The sequence below is a fragment of the Melanaphis sacchari genome, unplaced genomic scaffold (genome assembly GCF_002803265.2).
Source record: "Melanaphis sacchari strain LSU unplaced genomic scaffold, SCAv2.0 Contig28_pilon_pilon, whole genome shotgun sequence".
NCBI lineage: Eukaryota > Metazoa > Arthropoda > Insecta > Hemiptera > Aphididae > Melanaphis > Melanaphis sacchari.
The window spans coordinates 1,639,379-1,659,894 of record NW_020271162.1 but is presented as its reverse complement, the minus strand read 5'-3'; the positions used below and the strand labels follow the sequence as shown (position 1 = coordinate 1,659,894).

The following is a 20,516-nucleotide window of genomic DNA, read 5'->3' as shown; positions in this document are numbered from 1 at the left end:
CACTATTCAAAGATTAGCTAGGGTTTCTGTAATTTGCATTGAATGTCATGTCAACTTAATGTTCTCCAGAAACTTCAACACAGACACATATTTTCTCAAATGACAATTCAAGCAATTAAAATAGAATGAATGTTAATTCAATTACGAAACAGTTAGCAAAAAGATGAACTTGTAGTTTAACCGTTCGCTTAAAATGCGTACTTGATTAAGTGTAATACTATAATACTGTATGCTTTTTCTGTTTTGCTTACATTTCAAAAGAGCACGTTACGGAGATAAATATAATATAGTTGTTGATAAAAGGATAAAAGATGCACCATGCACAAAATACGCCCATAATATCTTGTAAGAAAAACTTTACTACAAAATTGAATTTAACTCATATAGTAGCTAACAATTTAATAAAAAGATGAGAAATCAGGATTTACTGTTCATTTAACTAATTAATATATTATTATCGTATAAATGTATACGATACATATATGTATTATAGCAAATATTCTTATAATTTTACATACTTAAATTACATTGAAAAATATCTGTATATATCATTTATGTAAATAGATATTGAATAATAAATAGGTACATAAAAATATAACTAAATGAGGTAAATAAAATAAGAAATTGCTTTAAATAAAACGATTTTTGAATAAAAATGTTATTTTTTTAATACTTTTTATTCGTATTTAGATATTGTTACAGTTCATTCTTATCTATTATAGAAATGGTAAGAAAATATTATTCTCTGTTAGTTGTCTTTTTGTTTACAATGAATATAATATACCTTTTTATATTACAGTGTAAAAATAAATAATATTGCTAATAATGAAATCTCAATGATATCATATTGATATATTTTAATAGCATATTTTTATTAATAAAAAGAGCGGTTATTCTATGTTTTATAGTCATAAATAATATAGTTATAATTAAGATCTAATTGTTATTAACAAATATAATAAAATTTTAATTACTTGATGAAAATTAATATTTTTTTTTATAGGTATTTCAATAAAAACTTTTATGTTATTTATTTTCAAATCAAATGTGTATTTAATAACTAATTATTATTTTGTTACAATTAATTAAGTACTTTATTTATTTTATAGTATTAATTTAACTCAATTTTATAGTCAAAAACATAATTAATTGTAATTGAAAATGAGATAGATAATACTGGATATTTTTATACTTCTAAAATAATGTTCTACAATTATTTTGTTTATTAAAATACTCAATTCTAAAATTATAATATACTTATTATTGTTAGTATAATACATATTACGTATATTTTAATAACATACTCAGTTTTAAAGGCTAGACATAAATGCCTTAATTATAAATACTCATAACATGCTACTTTTAATGGTGTTATTCTATAGAATTTAAAATTTTATTAAGTATAGTAGATGATAATAAAGTTAGGTCTATATAAAGTTATGTTATTAATAGTTAAATACTTATTAGCATGTTAGTTGTTACCTAAATATTTAGTTTATCGTTAAATTGTATATTCTATCTAAATCATTAAAACAAAAATTGAAGAACAAAATAGACTTTATAAAATAATAATACTTGCTATATGGTAGAATAATGCCGCAAACTTGTAAGTTTCAGGGGAGCGGTATTCGGATTTGTTTTAGTGTTTATAGACAGTTCTCAGTAAATTGTACCTACCAAGAAACTTAAGTTCAGTTGTTTACGACATATCTAGTTTCTTCCTATAAATTATTACTTCTAACAGATCGTTAGAAGTTTGTACAGGAAATAGGTACTTTCAGACTTTACTATTATTCTAGAGATTATATTCTACTTATTCTAATCACGTCGTTTCCTTAATGTTTGAACTGATCGTGTGTATTTTATTTTCTAAAAAATCTTTGTCATTCTAAATCTTGGAAATTAATGTATACTATCTAACTATCCTCAAGTGACTATATAAATTGTTCTCATTATGCAGAGCCAGTTTTACTTTTTGCTATATTTTCAATTTATTCTTTGATTACTGTAATTATAATAATTAACTACAGACTTTTTTTTGTACTTACAAAAATAAAAAATATTAGTGTATAATATTAATTTTAATCTTTCTTCGAGCTATTTGATTATTTACACAGATTGCTAAAATTGTGGTTGTTTTAATCGATTAATTGAAAGATATATATTTTATTTAAATAATACATTCAACATTACAAACATTGCCATCAATTAAGTTTTGTGAATCTGAAAGTGGAAAGTAGATATTTACTGGTAATACTATTAAAATTTACAAGTACTATAAATTCAAATATTAATTAAAAATAGTAATTATTCTTATACATTTAAGTTACAATGTAGTAGTAAATGATAAAATATTTTGAAATATATGGGTTGTATTATATGTTAATATTAAAATTTTATATCACATTTTTTGTTAGGTATCTTAGCTTGTTTTATCGTATATTCCAACTAATTCTTAAGATTAGTGTTAAATTATGTTCTCAGATTAGCTTTATAGATCTTTACAAAATGTAAACTGTCCATAGTATGTGGTTAACTCAATAATTGTAATAACTATTATTAACTTTAGAACTTACAATATTTACTAAATTACTAGTAAACTTGACTTAAACTTATAATTTACTGATACTTAATATTTTATATACCTAATAGGTATCAAAACTAATGAAATAAAATATTTTTCGTAGACCTTATAGGTATTAATTAAACTAAAATTATTATTTGTTTATAAATTATGACAAAATATAAAACATTTTTGTTCTTATACTGAACAAAGTATTGATGAAACTTAAAATAAAATTGTTGTTAAAGTACATATTTTACGGATTATAAATGTAATTATATTTTATTTTTATTGTTAAATAATCTAAAAAGTAAAATGTAAGCTAAAGATTTTTGAGATTTGGGTTCTTAAATTCAAAATATAATATTATATTTACAAAAAATTAAGGTACAAGTAATCTAAAATACATGAAAATTTAATGTTTTGAAAAAATGAAAACTGGTCATTGTATTATACATGAGAATTTAAAAATAACAAGAAATATAAACATGGAAATATTATTCTGAAAACAATGTATAATGCTGAACTTATACAATAGACAAACTTTGCTTTTTTGGTTTATTACCATAACCATACAATATAAAACTAACACACAAGTATAAATCAATATATATTACGGTGAAGGTAACGTATTTTTTAAACGTACGTTCCGTCAATTCACCTTTTTAAAAAATGTATCATAAAATACATACTATACGTTATAAGTTACCGTATATATGTATGTATTTTACGCGTACACTAGCTACTGTTGGTCGGCTTTACTACGTAAAACTGTCATTCTGTCATCCCGCAACGCTGCGCTGCTATAGCTCGTCATTGTCGTTATGTCCGGACCATTTCTCGTTGAACTCTGTCGCCGTGCCAATTTCGTATAAAGAAAAAGTGTGTTCTGCGTACATAAAAAATAAGTTAACTCACAATGTCTCGTCGTTTATTATGATAAAAACTATACAGAGTCGGTGGCATGAATAGTAAGGCCATTTTTTATTGTATATATACGAGACGGGTAGGGTTCCCATCCGCGTCGTGGTCAATCGGTCGTGAAATTGCTCTTCCACCCCTCTCATCGTCTCGTTATTCAAACGCTACCCTGCCTGCCAAAAAGTTAAGTCACCCAGTTAATAAGTTACCGTTGCTGATACTATAGTAACTATTGGGGATTTAAAAAAAAAATATTATTGAACAGATCATATTATAATAAATTGCATAGGTACGTAATTCGTTGGCAACGATAACACAATATATTGTATGGTACGCATCATATCTTTTACAGGGCTTAATGCTGTAAATAACTATCAGTTTTAAATAGTACATACCTAAAATATATCATTTTCTAGATGTTCCCGAGACTCAAATCACATTGGGTACAAACTTACGAGCAGATGACATACGTGAAGGTACAGATGTTTATTTTGATTGTACAGTGGATGCGGTGCCGCCTGCATATAAAGTCCAATGGAAACGAGATGTACGTTATTAAATTATAATATATTTTACAACATTAAAAATGCAAACCATTTATATAATTTAAATATATAAATAAAATGAATTCCCATTGAAAATTACAATATAATACAATATACAACATTATTTCAAAAAGTTCATCATTTTAAATATTATGAAAATCTCTTAAATTATTTATAATTAATAATATTTTATTAGAGTTCATTTTTGTTTTTAAACATTAAACGTTATGTATTATCAATTTATCTGCTTTCAATATCTTAGGGCGTTGAACTTCATCACAATGCTGGCGGAAGTGGTTCGATAACTGGAAGCGGATCAACCACAACAATTATTATCAGTAATCAGTCATTGGTGTTACAAGGAGTCAGTCGCCGTGAGTCGGGTCATTATACATGTGGTGCCGAAAATGCTGAAGGTCCCGGACCTCATAGCAAGTCTATTTACCTTGATGTTCTCTGTAAGTTTCTATTCATATATGATAATTATCAATGATAAATATTTTATTAAGTGTTATTTTAAAATAAAAAAAAATTATGCTTAAAAAAGTTTATGAATTTATTTTAGACGCTCCGACGTGTACACCGAGTAATAGTGCTGGGAAAGCTGTTCAACGAGTTGTTTATGGTGTAGCAAAAAAAGAAACCGTAACGATTGCTTGTCATGTACAAGCTAATCCTCCACCAACAGAATATCGTTGGTCATTCAACAATACAATTTCTTCAATTGCTACTGGTGGTGGTCCTGGGTCGACTTCAACGGGATCATTAATAAAACAACGATTCAGTAGTATTGGAAATTTAGCTGGTTCGTCTTTGAATTCATCAAGAGTTTTAACTTATGCACCGAGAACAGATTTTGACTATGGAACGGTTGAATGTTGGGCTCGAAACCGAGTGGGTATGCAAGCACATCCCTGCGTCTATCACGTTATTGCTGCAGGTCAGTAAGCAAAAGTGCCTATATTATTTGTATTAACATATTAACTATGTTATGTTTTAATATATTTATCACTTAACATTTTATACAAATAACCTATTTATTAACTATTATATAAATATTTTTTACAGGTCGACCAGATCGTGTAACTAATTGTACAGTAGTGAACTCTAGAGCTGCCATAAATCTAAATGGTACAAGAAGATTAAGAAGTTCCAAAAACTCAGGATCTCACATTTTTATAAGATGCACTGAAGGTTACGACGGTGGCTTACCTCAACGTTTATGGGCTGAAATCAGAGAGGATTCTAAAGTCCAACATTCGGACTTAGGTGGCGATGATTTAAGTGGAGATTTAGTACTTAATGTCACAGGTATTGATGAACAAGACCAACCAGGTTTCTCAGATTTAAATTCGGATGAAAATAAAAAATCGGAAAATGCAGCTTCCCCACCAGTAAAAGTATTTGTTGCAAGAGGATTGAAACTAGGAGCTGTTTATAGAGTGGATGTGATGGCTAGTAATGCCAAAGGGAGGTCAGAACCATTAACATTAATGGTATCAATACCAATGGGGATGACGGCAGTTGATTCTAATGAACAAAATCAAAATGGAATTTCAAATACAATGACCACAATTGAAGGTCAAGATCCTGACAGAGCTCGAAATTTACTACTGGAACAACAACGAGAACAAGAACGTGGTATGTACTATTTAAATATTGATAAAATAAAAAAAAACCAAGCTTAATTTAAACGTGCATTATTTTTTCATAAAAAAATATATAATATTGGTATACATGCGTGTTTGATAAACCGTGTAAGATAGTGTTTACAAAATAGTATATTTTAACAAGTTTTTCAATATTTTTTTTTAAGTAGTTAGAATGTAGTATATTATTATTAATAAAGTATACTTGTTTTAATGTATAATATAAATTAATCAAATAAAAAAAAGATAATTATTTATTTTTATATTTTAATTTAATTAAAACAACAGATATTTTAACCTATTAAATGTATTTAATTAAAAATCTCATAAAATACAAATGAAAGTAATGTAGTATAACAATTAGGCAAAAAATAGAAGTATTCAAAAATACCGTAGAAAGTAAAAAAATTATTTACAATGAAATATTAAACAAATAAATCAATATAAATAGCATTCCCTGCGGTTAATTAAAAATCTTAAGCCTAATTAAAAAGTGTACATTTATATTATTTAGTGAGAATCGTACCTGCAGTATCATTGAATATTTATACGTTAACAGTTTTCTTCATATACTATTTATTTACAGAAGCCGGTAACAATTCTCTTGTGTAACTACAGTCAATGTTGTCACTCTATAAATTAGTTTTCCCTCGCTACAATCAAGTTTATTATATCTAGAGCGGTAAAAAGCGCCTGTTACACTCTAGGTAACACTATTGCCTCTTGTGATTTTTATCCCCTTTACCTACCCTAGAGAATAAATTTATAGAAGGGGGAGGGGGGTTATAATTACATGTTATAAATATGTCTAGTAGTACAGCAGTATTAATTAAAAATGCAATTATATGTATAAATTTACACGTTACAACACCAACCGGAGGAGACAAAAATTCAAAAGAGTTTATTGCATTCGGTTTAAAAATATCTATATTATAAAGTACATTAATACAGTATATCCTAAGCGACCTAAGCTAACATGAAAGTAACTTAGTATGATACTTTATCATTTATAGTATTACAAATCAATAAATCTAGTAAACACAAAAAACATGTACTATTTTTATTTTATATCGTCTATTCATTATTATTTACATTAATTATTAATAACTAAAAATGAAATCGTAAGATTGAGTTATGAAGAATATATTCATCCTAAATACATAATATTACAATTCATACATCATTTTCAATTATTAAGTACAAAATAAATACTTTTAGGCTAAGTACAAAATTTAATATATTTTTATAACATTTTAATGAATTATTCTAATTTATTCTGTCTACACGTAATAGAATTAACAATAATAGTTGATAGTAGGTATATCATAGGTATACACTATTACAAAATATAATAAAATGTACCTATATTGTATTTATAATATACATTATACAATAATTTATTGTAATTATTTTGCTGATTTAGTTCAAAGCTTTAGAAACTTAAGTGAAATTTTATTTCATAATACATAAGTTATATTATTTAATTTATATATTATATCTACATTCTAATTACTTCTAAACTTTTAAAGTTTCAAACCTGTTTTTCATTCTCATTGATAATTTTAATTATATAATCACTCTTATTCTTACAAGAAACATGTACATAATTATATACATTATGTACTTTTAAATATTCGATAACCGGATGATACTCCGCGAGTAAAAAATTTAATTTTAGAAATTTAAAATAATTTATTAAATAATAAATACTTGACAATTTAAAAAAATAAATAATACTTACATAATAATTTTATATTATAATATTTAGATAATTCACAACAAATTAATTGCAATTTTTGTAACGTTATATTATTAATACATCACACAACTAACTGCATATGCAGTCTATGCAGTCACACTCGTAAGACGAACATCAGTCCTATAATTTGAGACACTTAGTGCCAGAAAGCCCATTATACCAATTTAATCCACCAAACATGTATATAATAATAGGTAGGTACCTATTATAGTTGATAATTAAATTGACCAAACCCTTTATAAAAATATTTTCTTAAGTAAAAACAGTTTATTGAAATACCAGATAAGCCTTAAATAAATATTCACAAGATAATCATACTTATCCGATTCTCGAAGGATTAGGACCATGCGGACCTGTTATGTAATTTTAGGTCTAAACATCTTAGATGAAAATTGTAAATAGTATTATTTAAAGACTATTAAATAATCCGCGTCTTTTAAAACGACTCAGTTTTAGGGTACTTACATAATAACACCAGATTTATAGGTACTACAGGTTAGTGGTACTAACATTGCGAATAATGCACCCCTGACTAGGATTAATCGAGATTACAATGATTCCTTTAAGAACACAGATTATTCTTTTTTTCTCCCGTTATGTTTTTGTTTCTTTTTGTGATTTACAGTTAATGATGAAAACAACTTAAAGCCGTTCGGCATTTATTTCGCGAGAATACATAAATAATATAGTTAATGCAGCGGGGCTGAATAATTGTACACGCTATTAATCGTATTATTATACGAGCGCGTATCAAGCGTAATTTTGCGTGTCCGGCGTTGCTAATCGAGAGCGGGGGGGGGGAGTTTTTTCGAGATCGGAGGCTGCAAGAGAACGGCGGCGGCATGGGTGACTTTCGGATGACGCGGGCCATGGCCATCGTGCTGCTCGTTGCCGGGTCGCTGGTGGTGGTCGCTTGCGGAGCGGCCACGTTCCTGCGGTACCGCCGGGACGACGACGACGACGACGACAACGACGAAAACGACCGGGACAACGGCCGCGGACCGGAACGGACCGTGGTGGACGCGAGCACGGTTTGCATCGCCGGGCCCAAGCCGGAAGGACCGGTGCACTGTCAGCCGGCCAGCGCGGACGGTGGTTGCGCGGTGCCGCCGCCGCCGCCGAACGGCTCGATGCCGAACAACAACAACAACAACGGGGGCGCGAACAACAGCGGCGGCAAGAACGTGACCGCGTCCGACGGCGGCAAGGAGTTCCACTGCGGCGGCAACGTGGTCGGGGGCCGAGTGGTCGGCGGCCTGCAGAGGATCTGCAGCAACACGATCGGCAGGGGCGGCGCGGTCCCGGTGGACGCCACTTGCGCGGACGGCGGTGGACCGCTACAGGACTCGGTATCCGGGACGCCGATCGCGCTCGTCCCGCCGTCGCGCGCGTCCCCGACGACCCTTTTGCGCGGCACGCCGTCCTCCAACAGCGCGCAACAGCAGTACGGCGCTACGTGCAAGCCGCCGTTACAGCAGAAAATGTCGCTGTCGGGTTCGGCCACCTTCGACCAACCGGGACCGGGACGAATGCCGCAGTCGTACCACAGCAAGAACCCGGACATCATTCCGGCGCCGCTCATGTCGCCCGGCAACGTTTACAACAACTACAACGGCGGTAAGCATCCGTGTCGGTTTTCTCTGTCTTATAATAATATTATGTTCTATACCCGATAAAAGTATTCGATTAAATTTCACGCAGATGGTTTTTTTAAAAAAAGTGTTTGAATAATCGGTAAAAAAAAAATAATAATAATAATAATAAAAGAGTACAAATCACAGCATTCATAAAAATGCTTGACGTTGATCGATTATTGTTCGTCAACGAAACGGCCGCTATTTGTTATCGAAGAGGTGAATGTTTGTGTTGTTACTAATGCAAATAAAGACGTTTGAAATGGATTAAATAATGTTAATATTATTATGTTAAAATGACTGATATACTCGTATAAAAAATATATTCATATAGGTATCTGTGAATAGAGCCGCACTTTAAAAGTATCTTATCACTTGTCATAACAGTTTAATTTGTAAACACTCACAAATATTTTTTAGCATTTTTTTATGTTCTACATTACATGAATTCACAGATAATTTGTTCCTCGTATCATTCAGTGTGACTTTAAATTGCTCATATGTTTTCTTCCAAAAATTATTTAATTTTTCGATTAGGTATAAGTCGCACAAAACGAGTATATTTTATGCATTACGCTACAGTAGTCTATAGAAATATTCTAATAATTGTTTTTAAAAATATTTTATTTTATATTTTGTAAGCAATGACCGTTCTTATTTTTTATACATCAATAATTTACTGTGAAAGTATTTATTGTACAGAACACTAGACCCACTTTATGAATTCGTATCATAAATAGTAATAAAATTGAATTTGTAATATTTTATATTTTAGTGTGGATCACATTCACTGACTCAAAGATATCCATTTCTCATTTTTTTTTTTTTTTTACATGATTTAATTAGTATTTAAATACAGATACTTTGAGAAAGTTTCTAAAATATTTTTTTCCAAGTACTATTTTCAAACGAATTTAAAATATATATTTGAATACTTAAAAAGTATTTGAATTATTTTACTTAAGTACTTTACAAAACTTGATATATTTAACTACAATTAAATGCTATATTATCATTTTTGACTTATTCACTAGGGTTCAACTATTGAGGAGATGCTAATGATGGTCCTTGAGCATCTCCTTTAAATTCGATCCTTAATCTATAATCATACATTTTTAAATGTATCATGATTCATAGTATCATACACTATACATGTTATGCTATGATTAGTTATTACGTACAAATCGTTCACGTTCTATGAAATTGTCAATTGATACCGAAAATTGGACCTATGTAGCCAAATATCCTTTTTAGGTGTAACGTTGAAAAGCTTAAAAATAAAATATTTTACCTTGTAATAATAATATAATTATTATATATGAGAAAATAACTGAACATGACATTTTAGATTATGTTGATTCCGACGGTTAAACAAAAAAAACGAATTATACATTCGTATAAAAAATGTTCTTTTTGAGTATAAACAAGTGAACTGTCATGAAATTTAAAATTTTATTATTATTTTTTATACAAAAGTTATAAAATATACCATTTGAAATATGTACAAAAATTCAACTTTATTGGTATTTTGGTAAGTTATACAAAATTTTAAAACTATCATTCTGGATCGAGTTACGCTTACGATTTATAACACTGAAATTACTATTTTTATTGTAATGTTGTCAAAGACGAATAACCTAAATATTTTTTTATTTCACAAACGAAAGCATAGTAAACATTTTTACGAATATTGAAGTATGAATACCAAATAGATAGTTATTTTTATTAACAAACATTTAAAGTTTGAACGAGCAGAGTACAATTAAAAAGAGGCTCACGTACGTCGTACACATCACAAGTATTCTTGGTTCGACAAAATAATTAAAAAAAAATCCACTATTGTAAAAATAATAAAAATTAAATTCTGTCTAAAATAATGGTCTTATGAATATTGTTTTCTTTAAAAAAACAAAAATGTCTTAGAAATTTGATTTTTATAACACATTAGATGTATATATATATATCTACAAAAAACTATTTATAATTTTAGTCCATCACTACATATTATTTTCCTCATTATTTACATTATAATATTTACAACGAAATAACTTTGGTGTTTTACAGATCATGGTGACCCAGTTGACTCCATGACTCATATTATGGCTTCGTCTACGTCGTCATCTCCGATACACAACCACCGTCAACAGCAAGTCCACCACCAGCACAACCGTTATAACCCACCAGGACAATACCAACCGGGCGTCATGACGCTCCGTCGGCCCGTCGTTATCAATACGCAATATTATGGTGGAGGTAATCTTCAAAGACACAACCAACAACCATCCGATGTAAGTACCAAAAATCAATAGAAAAATGACAATTAACTTAACGCGTATATTTGTCTAATATTTGATCTGATACACATTGATTTGTTAAAAAATAATAAATTGATTTTAAAGTAATAATGTTTAATTACTTATTTACTTCTATAAAGTAAAAGAACTTCTTCTTACTCTAAATGAAACTATTACCTTTTTACTTTTACATCATAATAATTACCACAAGGCACAAAGTTTATAAACTACAAAACCTAGTATAACGTTTAGAAACAGTTCTTACAATTATTAGGACACTGCTAGCCCATTTCTATAGGGATCACAAATACGAAAATACGAGTAGAACCAGTACCGTGCTAACCATCAGTGGCGCCCTAGGGCAATTAAATTTGGCGCCCCTAATCTCAAGTGGTTGTAAGAGAGAGGAGGGAAATTAGACATTTTCTTAAAGCACCCCAAAAATCGAAACTATTCAAAATGTTATTATTATCCGGTCACTTCACATTGAATTATTTATATTTATAATAATTAATAAATAAACAAGTAAAACAACTTAATTAATAAACAATGAATTTGGTTAGGAGGTAGTAAGAATAAATGTATAAAAACATGAATAACAACATTTTTTTTTTATTATAATATTGAATAACGAGTTTATAAATAACTTTATACAAATGTTTTTTTTCTAGCTTTAAGTTTTGAGAATTTTTTAACAAGACTTGTCCAACTGATATTCTTGACAATTTCATTTTCAATACATAATATTGATAATGCTGATGTTTTCTCATTTGATAATGATGACCGTAAATAGTTTTTAACTCTCTTCAAAACACAAAAGGACCTTTCTCCACTGGCATTAGAACATGGCATACAAATAAATAATTTTAAAGCAATTTCAACATTAGGAAAAGTTGTGTTTAATGATGGATTGTTATTAAGGTATTTTAACATTCCTTGCATGTTTTTGGTTTCGTTGGGAAAATTTATTATGTATTTTTTAAATTGAACGATTTCTTCAACAAATTCTACTTCTAAATCATTAACATAATACTCCACAAGCTTTAATGCTTTTTTACGTAGTTCACTTGCCTCAATATTTTCCATATCAGAAAAAAATCCGAATTTGTCACATAGCTTTGTATATGCTTCTTTTCTTTCATTTAGTTGAAGAATCAATGCATCCATTATAGGAATAAAAGCTTCATTCTTCATTTTGTCTGAATTAGAAAATATAACTTCACCACTAGGCTCTTCATCAAAAAATATATTTCTGCGTTTAGTTCTAGTTTCCTCCCAAGAAAATTTGTTTATGCCACTAATTTTTATCGCTTCACTTAAAAATATTTCAAAATTGTTTCTTTGCTCTTGAATATAACATACTAATGAATCATATAGAGAAACTACACACGACAAATCAATATTAATTAACTGAAGACTTTTGGAAGTTTTGTCAAATCTTTCTAAAAGAGGCGTCCAAACAACTAAAAGAAAGACAAAATCTAATGATTTTATTTTATTGTAAATTGATTTGGCTTCATGTTTAACTGCATTTCGTTGATTTAAATCATTATATATTATTTCTAAAGCAGCGAGAATTCCAACATATCCATTTTTAATTGATTTACAAACAGAGTGCCGTGATGACCAACGAGTAGGGCACAAGTTTTTTAGAAGTTGAGCATTAGGAATTTGATCTAACTCTTTCGATAAAGTATTCCACCTCGAGGTAGACGCAGAAAAAAAAGTATATAGGTTTTGAGCTCTCAAAAAAAATGTATTTCCCATGCTGGTTAGTTCTGCAGCAAATGTCCCAACTAAATTTAAAGAATGGGCTGAGCATGGTACAAATTCTGCTGTATTTGATTTTTGCTTAATCCGTGCTTGTAAACCATTATAGATGCCTGACATATTATTAGCGTTATCAAACGACTGACCTCTGCAATTTATCATATCAATGTCCAAGTTTTTAAACATTTTCATTAGTTCCAATTCCATTTCTTTTGCTTTGTGACCAACTGAAGGAAGAAACCCTATAAATCTCTCTACAGGTGAACCATCTTTGCAAATGTACCGTACTGCCACGGTTAATTGATCCACCTTTGTAACATCTGGCGTTGAGTCTACAATTATTGAAAAATATTTGGCAATTTTTATTTCTTTAACAATACATTGTAACACAGTTTTACTCATAAGATCAATAAATTCATCACATATTCTACTTGATAAATAAGATACATTTCCACGACCTTTATTAGAGTATTTATCAATGTGATTAGCGAGAAATGGATCAAACTTTGATAGGAGTTCGAGACAGCCAAGATAATTTCCATTAAATTTGGAACCAATTGTTTCATTGTCTCCTCTAAATGCCAGACCTCTTGTAGCTAAAAATAATATTGTTTCAATTAATCGATGAAGTAATTTTGTCCAATACTTTTCTTCTTTATTAATTTCTATTTTAAGAGAATTGTCTATACAGTATTGGTTATCAAGCTGCCTAGAATGCCATTTACGGACTGATTCAGTATGCTTAATACATTTTTCATGGTGATTAACATCCAATAAACAATTTTTCCAATCAATATACCCAAATCCTGGACGACTAAATTTAGTTTTTCTCTGAGCAAAAAGTAAGCAATAGAAACAAAATAGTGAATTTTGAGAGTGAGAGTATAAAAGCCAATTACGATGTTTGAATTCGCCATTTAGTAATTTTCTGATAAATGCTTCACGTGGCAATTTCCTATTATATTTACCAATTCTTCGAAAAGTTTTGTTAAATTGGATGTCCACTAAATTTGTCGTTACTTGATTTTTAGAATAATAATCAAACTCTGATTCATTCAAAACCCATTTGGCTGGATCATTACTAAACCAGCAATCATATTGAACATTTGTATCTTTTACATTACATTTAACCTAAAATTATAAAATATTTATAAGTAAATGCTTAATTTTAATATTAAATATATTAAGAATTTACACAAGGACATTTTTTAAAAAATGGTTAATACTATGGCACTTTGACAGTTACTAATTTCTTGACATAAATTATATTATTGTTTTGACTTACTTCCTTTTTACCATCAACATTTACAACAGACATGGGACACCTCACATTAATCTGGTTTTTGGCTTGAACTTGTAGTAATTTGTTGGTTTCATTCTAAATAAATAATAAGTAGGTACATATAAAAATCAAAAATATTAAATCATACCTAAACTTTTATTTGATACTTACAATATCACAACTATTACTACCGTCTACAGTCATGTCATCATTAATTTTATAATTATGAATCTCTTCTGTTTTTTCATTTACTTGTAATGTAGGAGTATCTGTTACAACCTTATTATGAACTTCATTAGGCTAAATCAATTAAAATTAAATATTAATGAACAAACAATTAACAAACATTTATTTTAATCAAGATTAACCACATTGTTCTAGTAAATATTTTAAGTCCCTTGTGGCCTCGCACAATTGTTATTATTATTATTAGTATTATTTTAAACTAATATAAAAGCATCAAAAGAGATTCGCCCTCCTAAAACCACAAACACTATTCCCTAAAGTAAAGAAATAAGATTTAAATTAAAATTTTAAAATTTACACTTACCTTTATTTTAAAATAAGTATCTAATTTTGTAGTTTTTTCTGACTAAATTTTCTTCTCTTTCTTTTTTTGCTTTCGACATTTTTCTGTACTGAAAACCACTTAAACGTTTACGTTTATTTGCATCAGCCATTTTAAAAAATAAAATGATAATCCACTTGAATATAATAAAATAACTCAATGTAAATAAACTATGTAAAAATTATAATAAACTCTTAAGCCTTCGTAGTTCGTTGTACGTACAATTGTCACTTTCCATCGTATGATGAAATACTGAATAGTGTGTGACACTACGACAGTGCGAGACCGTTTACGATTTACCATCATATTATTATTAATAAAAATATTTATATTAGTATATCAAGTTATTATCATGTCGATTATTCAATAACAATAAATTTTCCGAAAAATGGTTAAAAATAGCTTGCTAATTACCCGTTCAGTCACCCGCCCCTGCCGCCACCCATAGGTCAACAAGCCAGTGTAGGCACACACACCAGTCCATAATCATTACAATTTACAACACATTTTTCGTAGATAAAATATTTTATCTTAAAATAGATAGTAGATATTTCAATTTTTGTGACCGTGGCGAATTTGGAGTATAAACTAATGGAAAAGTACCTACTTTTTTGCCGCCCTATAAAATATTGCTACTTTTGCCGCCCTGGGGCACTTGCCCTAATTGCCCCCCCCTTTGCACGGCTCTGAGTAGAACAAATATTATTTACAATTTATTGCAATTATTTATGTTGATATCAATTCAAATCTTATAAAAATAATTATTTAGCCTATTAAGTACTTGTATATTAATATATAAATAATAGTAATACTAATATTAGATTATCAAAAATGAGTCCATCTTTTTATTCAACTATTTTTAACATAAAACAAGTTTACCTACTATAAATTTACTACGTACTACGTATTCCTAATTAATGATTTCCACAACTCACATAAATATAGATATACCTATTATATAAACAATTTCCTGTAATTGGCTTTGTCTGTTTTGTCAACTTTTGTACTTGGCTGTTATTTTCGTATTTTACAGAGATGAACAAGCTTTAAATTGGTTATTGATGAGAACTAGTGTTCATCTTTTATTCACGTCGCTCAAAATATTCATAACAGAGCAACGCACAACTAAATTAGATTTTAAAAAAATGCACCATCAACTAAAAGTTTATAAAAACTACTGGTTTATAGCTTAAAATATTGTGTCAATTTGTTAATATATTTTTGAATTCGACGGTGACATTAAAATAATATTAAGCACACCATTTTTGACGAATTTGGGTAATTAAAGGTATTTTTATTTTATCACTAATTGAGATGGTCCACTTATCCCTTTCAAAAAATACAATAATAATATTCATAAACCTTTGAAAAATAATAAACAATTTGGAGTTGTTCTGATTTATTTCCATTTTTGATTTTAATCTCATTCTACTTTCCATTTGTATTAATTATAATTTATAACTATCAGCAACTTCATTGTGTAATGGTTGTGCTATTTTTTTACAAGTCTTTGAATAGATAAATAAAATATTATTATATTTTAAGTACTTTTACTGCCTTTTACTATACCAAAAAGATTAGCCGGTCTTATAATATCCTTATAAATTATAACTATATAGAGCTTATAATAATTATGGACTAAATGTCCTAAAAAACCCTTACGATAAAGTATTCCCGTAAAAATACGTTATATTTAACTGTTATTATTTCACAACACAATTTTTATTGCTTATTTTGGATTATCTACTATTGCCATGTTATTTTGGTACAACAACAATCCGGATTAACAAAAAAAAAAAAAAAAACGCGTGTAGTGCGTTATTGATATATGGAGGAGCATTTCGCTATTTCAACAACATAAATGTGCAATGCATTGCATTTATAAAAAAAGGGGGGAAGTGGGTAACTGCTTTGCTGTACTGTAAATGTTGAATAAATCTCGTTATTGAAGAGTAGTCACTTCAAAAGTGTAATAAATGTATTAAATTTGAATTCAAGAATAAATCATTGTATACGAGAAACGATTCTGAGCGAAGACAGTCAGCATACTCGTATATCACTAAATATAATTTATGATATGTTTTTCGATATTTTTATAAACGCAATCTATTTTACTGTTAGTAATACAGAAGTTGAATTAATTTTTGCTAAAAACATTACGTTTATTATATTATTGTTATCAACTTTTGAGTCAATACCATTTAACCGTAAAACAGTACGGATAATTAGTTTAATAGTATAAACTTAATAGATAATAGTTTAAAACTAATCTAAATATTTTAAAAATATCACTGGGTATAGTGAAATTCAAAATATACACAAAAGTTTTATGTCCTCGTGAAAAATGTTTTTTTAATTATAACAGAATAACATTAATCTTCGTTAAAATATGTAACTTCGTCCAAATTTAAATTTCAAATGTTAATGAAAAAAAATTGTAACTACATGTTTGTAAAGTTAATATAAATATTTGTAATATTTTGTATCAGTATGAAGTACTTATGAGCAACATTTTATTAAATTAAATTTTCAAGCCAAACTATAAATGTATGCGTGTGTGTGTGTTTAATTTAAGCACTTAGTAAATTGTTTACTATTAAATTCAAAATTCTAATTTTTTAAATACCTGCCTAAAAAAAATATTGTGACTATGTATTTTCGATATTTTTTAATAATTAGTAATGATTAATGAACAACATACGTGGAGCCTTGTAGAACATTTTCAAACTTTATGACGAATGAAAATGTTTTATTGACACTTATAAAAAAAAAGGTTATACATTTTAAATATCTTTAAAATTTCTATAAATTGCTGGAAAAGAATCAAAATATTTCTGTAATTTATCGAAAACGTTAAAATAAACATTCAGAAAAATGTCAGGTACCAACGATTAGGTTAGATTAAATTTTGTCAAGTACAAATTAGTACTGATTTTGCGTAATAATTTCGGCTTTTCCTTAAATTTTTTCGTGTTTTCAAGTTATTTTGAAAAGTAGGTTACTACAAATGTTGACAACCTCATCCCTATAAGTACCATCTATATTTCATTTACTATCAAATTATGGCAAGCATTTTCACTGCATTCTTGCTGTGATAGCAAACAAAAAAAAAAAAACAAACAAACAAACAAAACAAAACAAAAAACAAAAACACACACATTTTAAAATCGATATATATTCGACGCTTCGCGCTCAGAGTCTAAAAATTAGCTGCGATTATAAAGGAAGAAAAATATGTAAAACATCATGCAAAAACGCTTACTAAAACCTTCCGGTGTATTATTATGAAACACATTTCCAGATAACTTAGACACTTAGTAGTTAGTCGTATTTTGAATTATTAATGAAAAATATGCAAATTTCCATAAGCCCTTGTCAGAACTTATAAAATATATTATTAGTTACGTCGTGCATAATAATATCACGTGTTTACACTGTCGAGCAGCCGATCGTCATGGTCAAAGGCGGCGTTTCGGCGGGAGCCGTCAATTATCCGACGACAACGTCTTCAGCCGCGGCCTACTGCACCCTACCGCGGTCCTCTTACCACCACCATCACCACCACCACCAACAACAACAACAACAACACCACCAAAGTCACAACCCACACGGCCACCCACACCACCATCAACAACAACAGCAACACTGGCACCAGCAACAGCAGCAACAACAGGCGCACCACCCGCAGCAGCAGCACCAGCACCAGCTTCCCGCCGACTTGAAAGTGGACGTGGTCGAACCGCCGCCGCCGCCCTGGCCGCCGCACAACCTCGCGGGCGCTTATCCGGCGACGGTGATTGTCGTACCGTCACCACCGTTGCCCTCGCCGCCGGTACCGCAGCCGACGTCGACGGCCGCGGCGGTCATCGTTCCCGCGCCGGACAAACTTCAAACGGTCAACAAACGAGAGAGCGCGGTATGACCGCGTCGGAGCACGGACGTCTGAACGACGGATATTATAAAAAGTATAAAATGATTATTATTATTTTACTGTTATCGGTTAGCAAATAGTTATAAGTAATAAAATTCGATTTCGTTTGTTTTGTTCGCATTACTTTTACCAGTTTTACCGTTATGGGTTTCGTTTTCGTTATTGTTGGGATTTTTATTCTGACTTGTAAATTATTATATTATTATTATTATAATCGATTATTTACGACTTCTTGTACCGTACTATACCTGACGTGTGTAAAACCCCACACACACACATATATTATACACGCACTCACACACACACCCACTCCCATGTCCACAATAACACACATACGTCGTTTGCACTTAATTTATAATTTACCTTTCCCTCCTCAAAAAAAAAATCCAACTCTTCCCGTTAGCAGAACACGTTCTTTTATAAAATATATGAATATATGAATATAAAATACAGTTGTATACTATAAATAATAGTAATAATAAAATTATTATTATTATTACTGTTATTATTATTATTATTATTATTATTACTATACAATTATTATTGATATTTAATTACAAAAAAGATTTTTATTAATACAATTGTATTCACAATATGTTCGTTAATTTTTTAATTCTGTACAAATACCATTAAAAAATATTATTGCATTGTATTAATTTATATAATATGTAATAAAGTTTCATTATTTCAAATATTTAAGAAAACAAGTACTTTCATATAACACTATAGAAATTTTAATAACTTTTAAGTTGTAATTTATAATATAATTTATGTCAATAATGCCGTTATGCCATTTGAGTAGATGATGGTATACTTTGGTAGCATGTGGCAGTTTGGGCTGTGATGAGATAAGTGAGGGCGGCGCCTCACCTAAGTATATAATAACTTGATAATTAGTTTTAATACAAATTGTTTTATTATTATATTATTAAAATTTAAAAAAATATTTTAGTACTTAAGTCAAATTACATTTTAGCATCAAAACAGATCTATTTTTTTTTTTTTTTTAACAAATTGAAATATTTAACTTTAAAAACTATTAAAAATATTTCAAAGTTTTCGATTTTTTTTCTGTTCGATATTCTTTATAATTTGTTTAGATACTAATTGTGAATTTATCATTTGTAAATAAAATAAAATACAACTAATTTTACTTATACATATTTATATTTTAATTTGGCCTGATTAAATATAACACATTGGTGACTTTTAAATCAAAGCCTAAAGCCCAAACATATTTAACATATAGACACTATAGTCTATATCTTCAGACTAGACCTGGTGATCAAGAATGGAAAAAATCGTAATACAGACGTGCTCATGTACAGTAAAAGTTAAGTAAACATAAACGTGCTGACGGAAATCAACTGTTCGTGCTGTGATGAAGGCACAAAACGAAGTTCATTAAGAATTATTTATTAATATGGCAGTTAGGTAGCTGTCAAGTAAGTAGTACATTAATGATGTAATACTAGTTCCGTATTTAAGGGAAATCGGGTTAGAAATAATTGCTCCTTATGATACTTCTCTGGAACCGATGAAAATGTCCATAAATGTTAGTAGAATTTATTGTTGGATACGATAATAACAACAAAAATAG

At 29.2% G+C, this 20,516-nt stretch overlaps 1 protein-coding gene across 2 annotated transcripts in view; it reads left to right on the top strand.

Annotated features, from left to right (window-relative positions):
* LOC112595682 overlaps window positions 1–19,374 on the top strand; it is a 58,968-nt gene extending 39,594 nt beyond the window's left edge. For both annotated transcript variants that reach the window (XM_025340981.1, XM_025340980.1), the window contains 7 exons: window positions 3,901–4,031; window positions 4,292–4,487; window positions 4,595–4,969; window positions 5,098–5,670; window positions 8,251–9,054; window positions 11,136–11,359; window positions 18,431–19,374. In XM_025340981.1, coding sequence (XP_025196766.1) covers window positions 3,901–4,031; window positions 4,292–4,487; window positions 4,595–4,969; window positions 5,098–5,670; window positions 8,251–9,054; window positions 11,136–11,359; window positions 18,431–18,907 — 2,780 coding nt within the window. In that variant the 3' untranslated portion in view covers window positions 18,908–19,374. The remainder of the gene's footprint in view (window positions 1–3,900; window positions 4,032–4,291; window positions 4,488–4,594; window positions 4,970–5,097; window positions 5,671–8,250; window positions 9,055–11,135; window positions 11,360–18,430) is intronic.
* The last annotated feature ends 1,142 nt before the right edge of the window (window positions 19,375–20,516 follow it).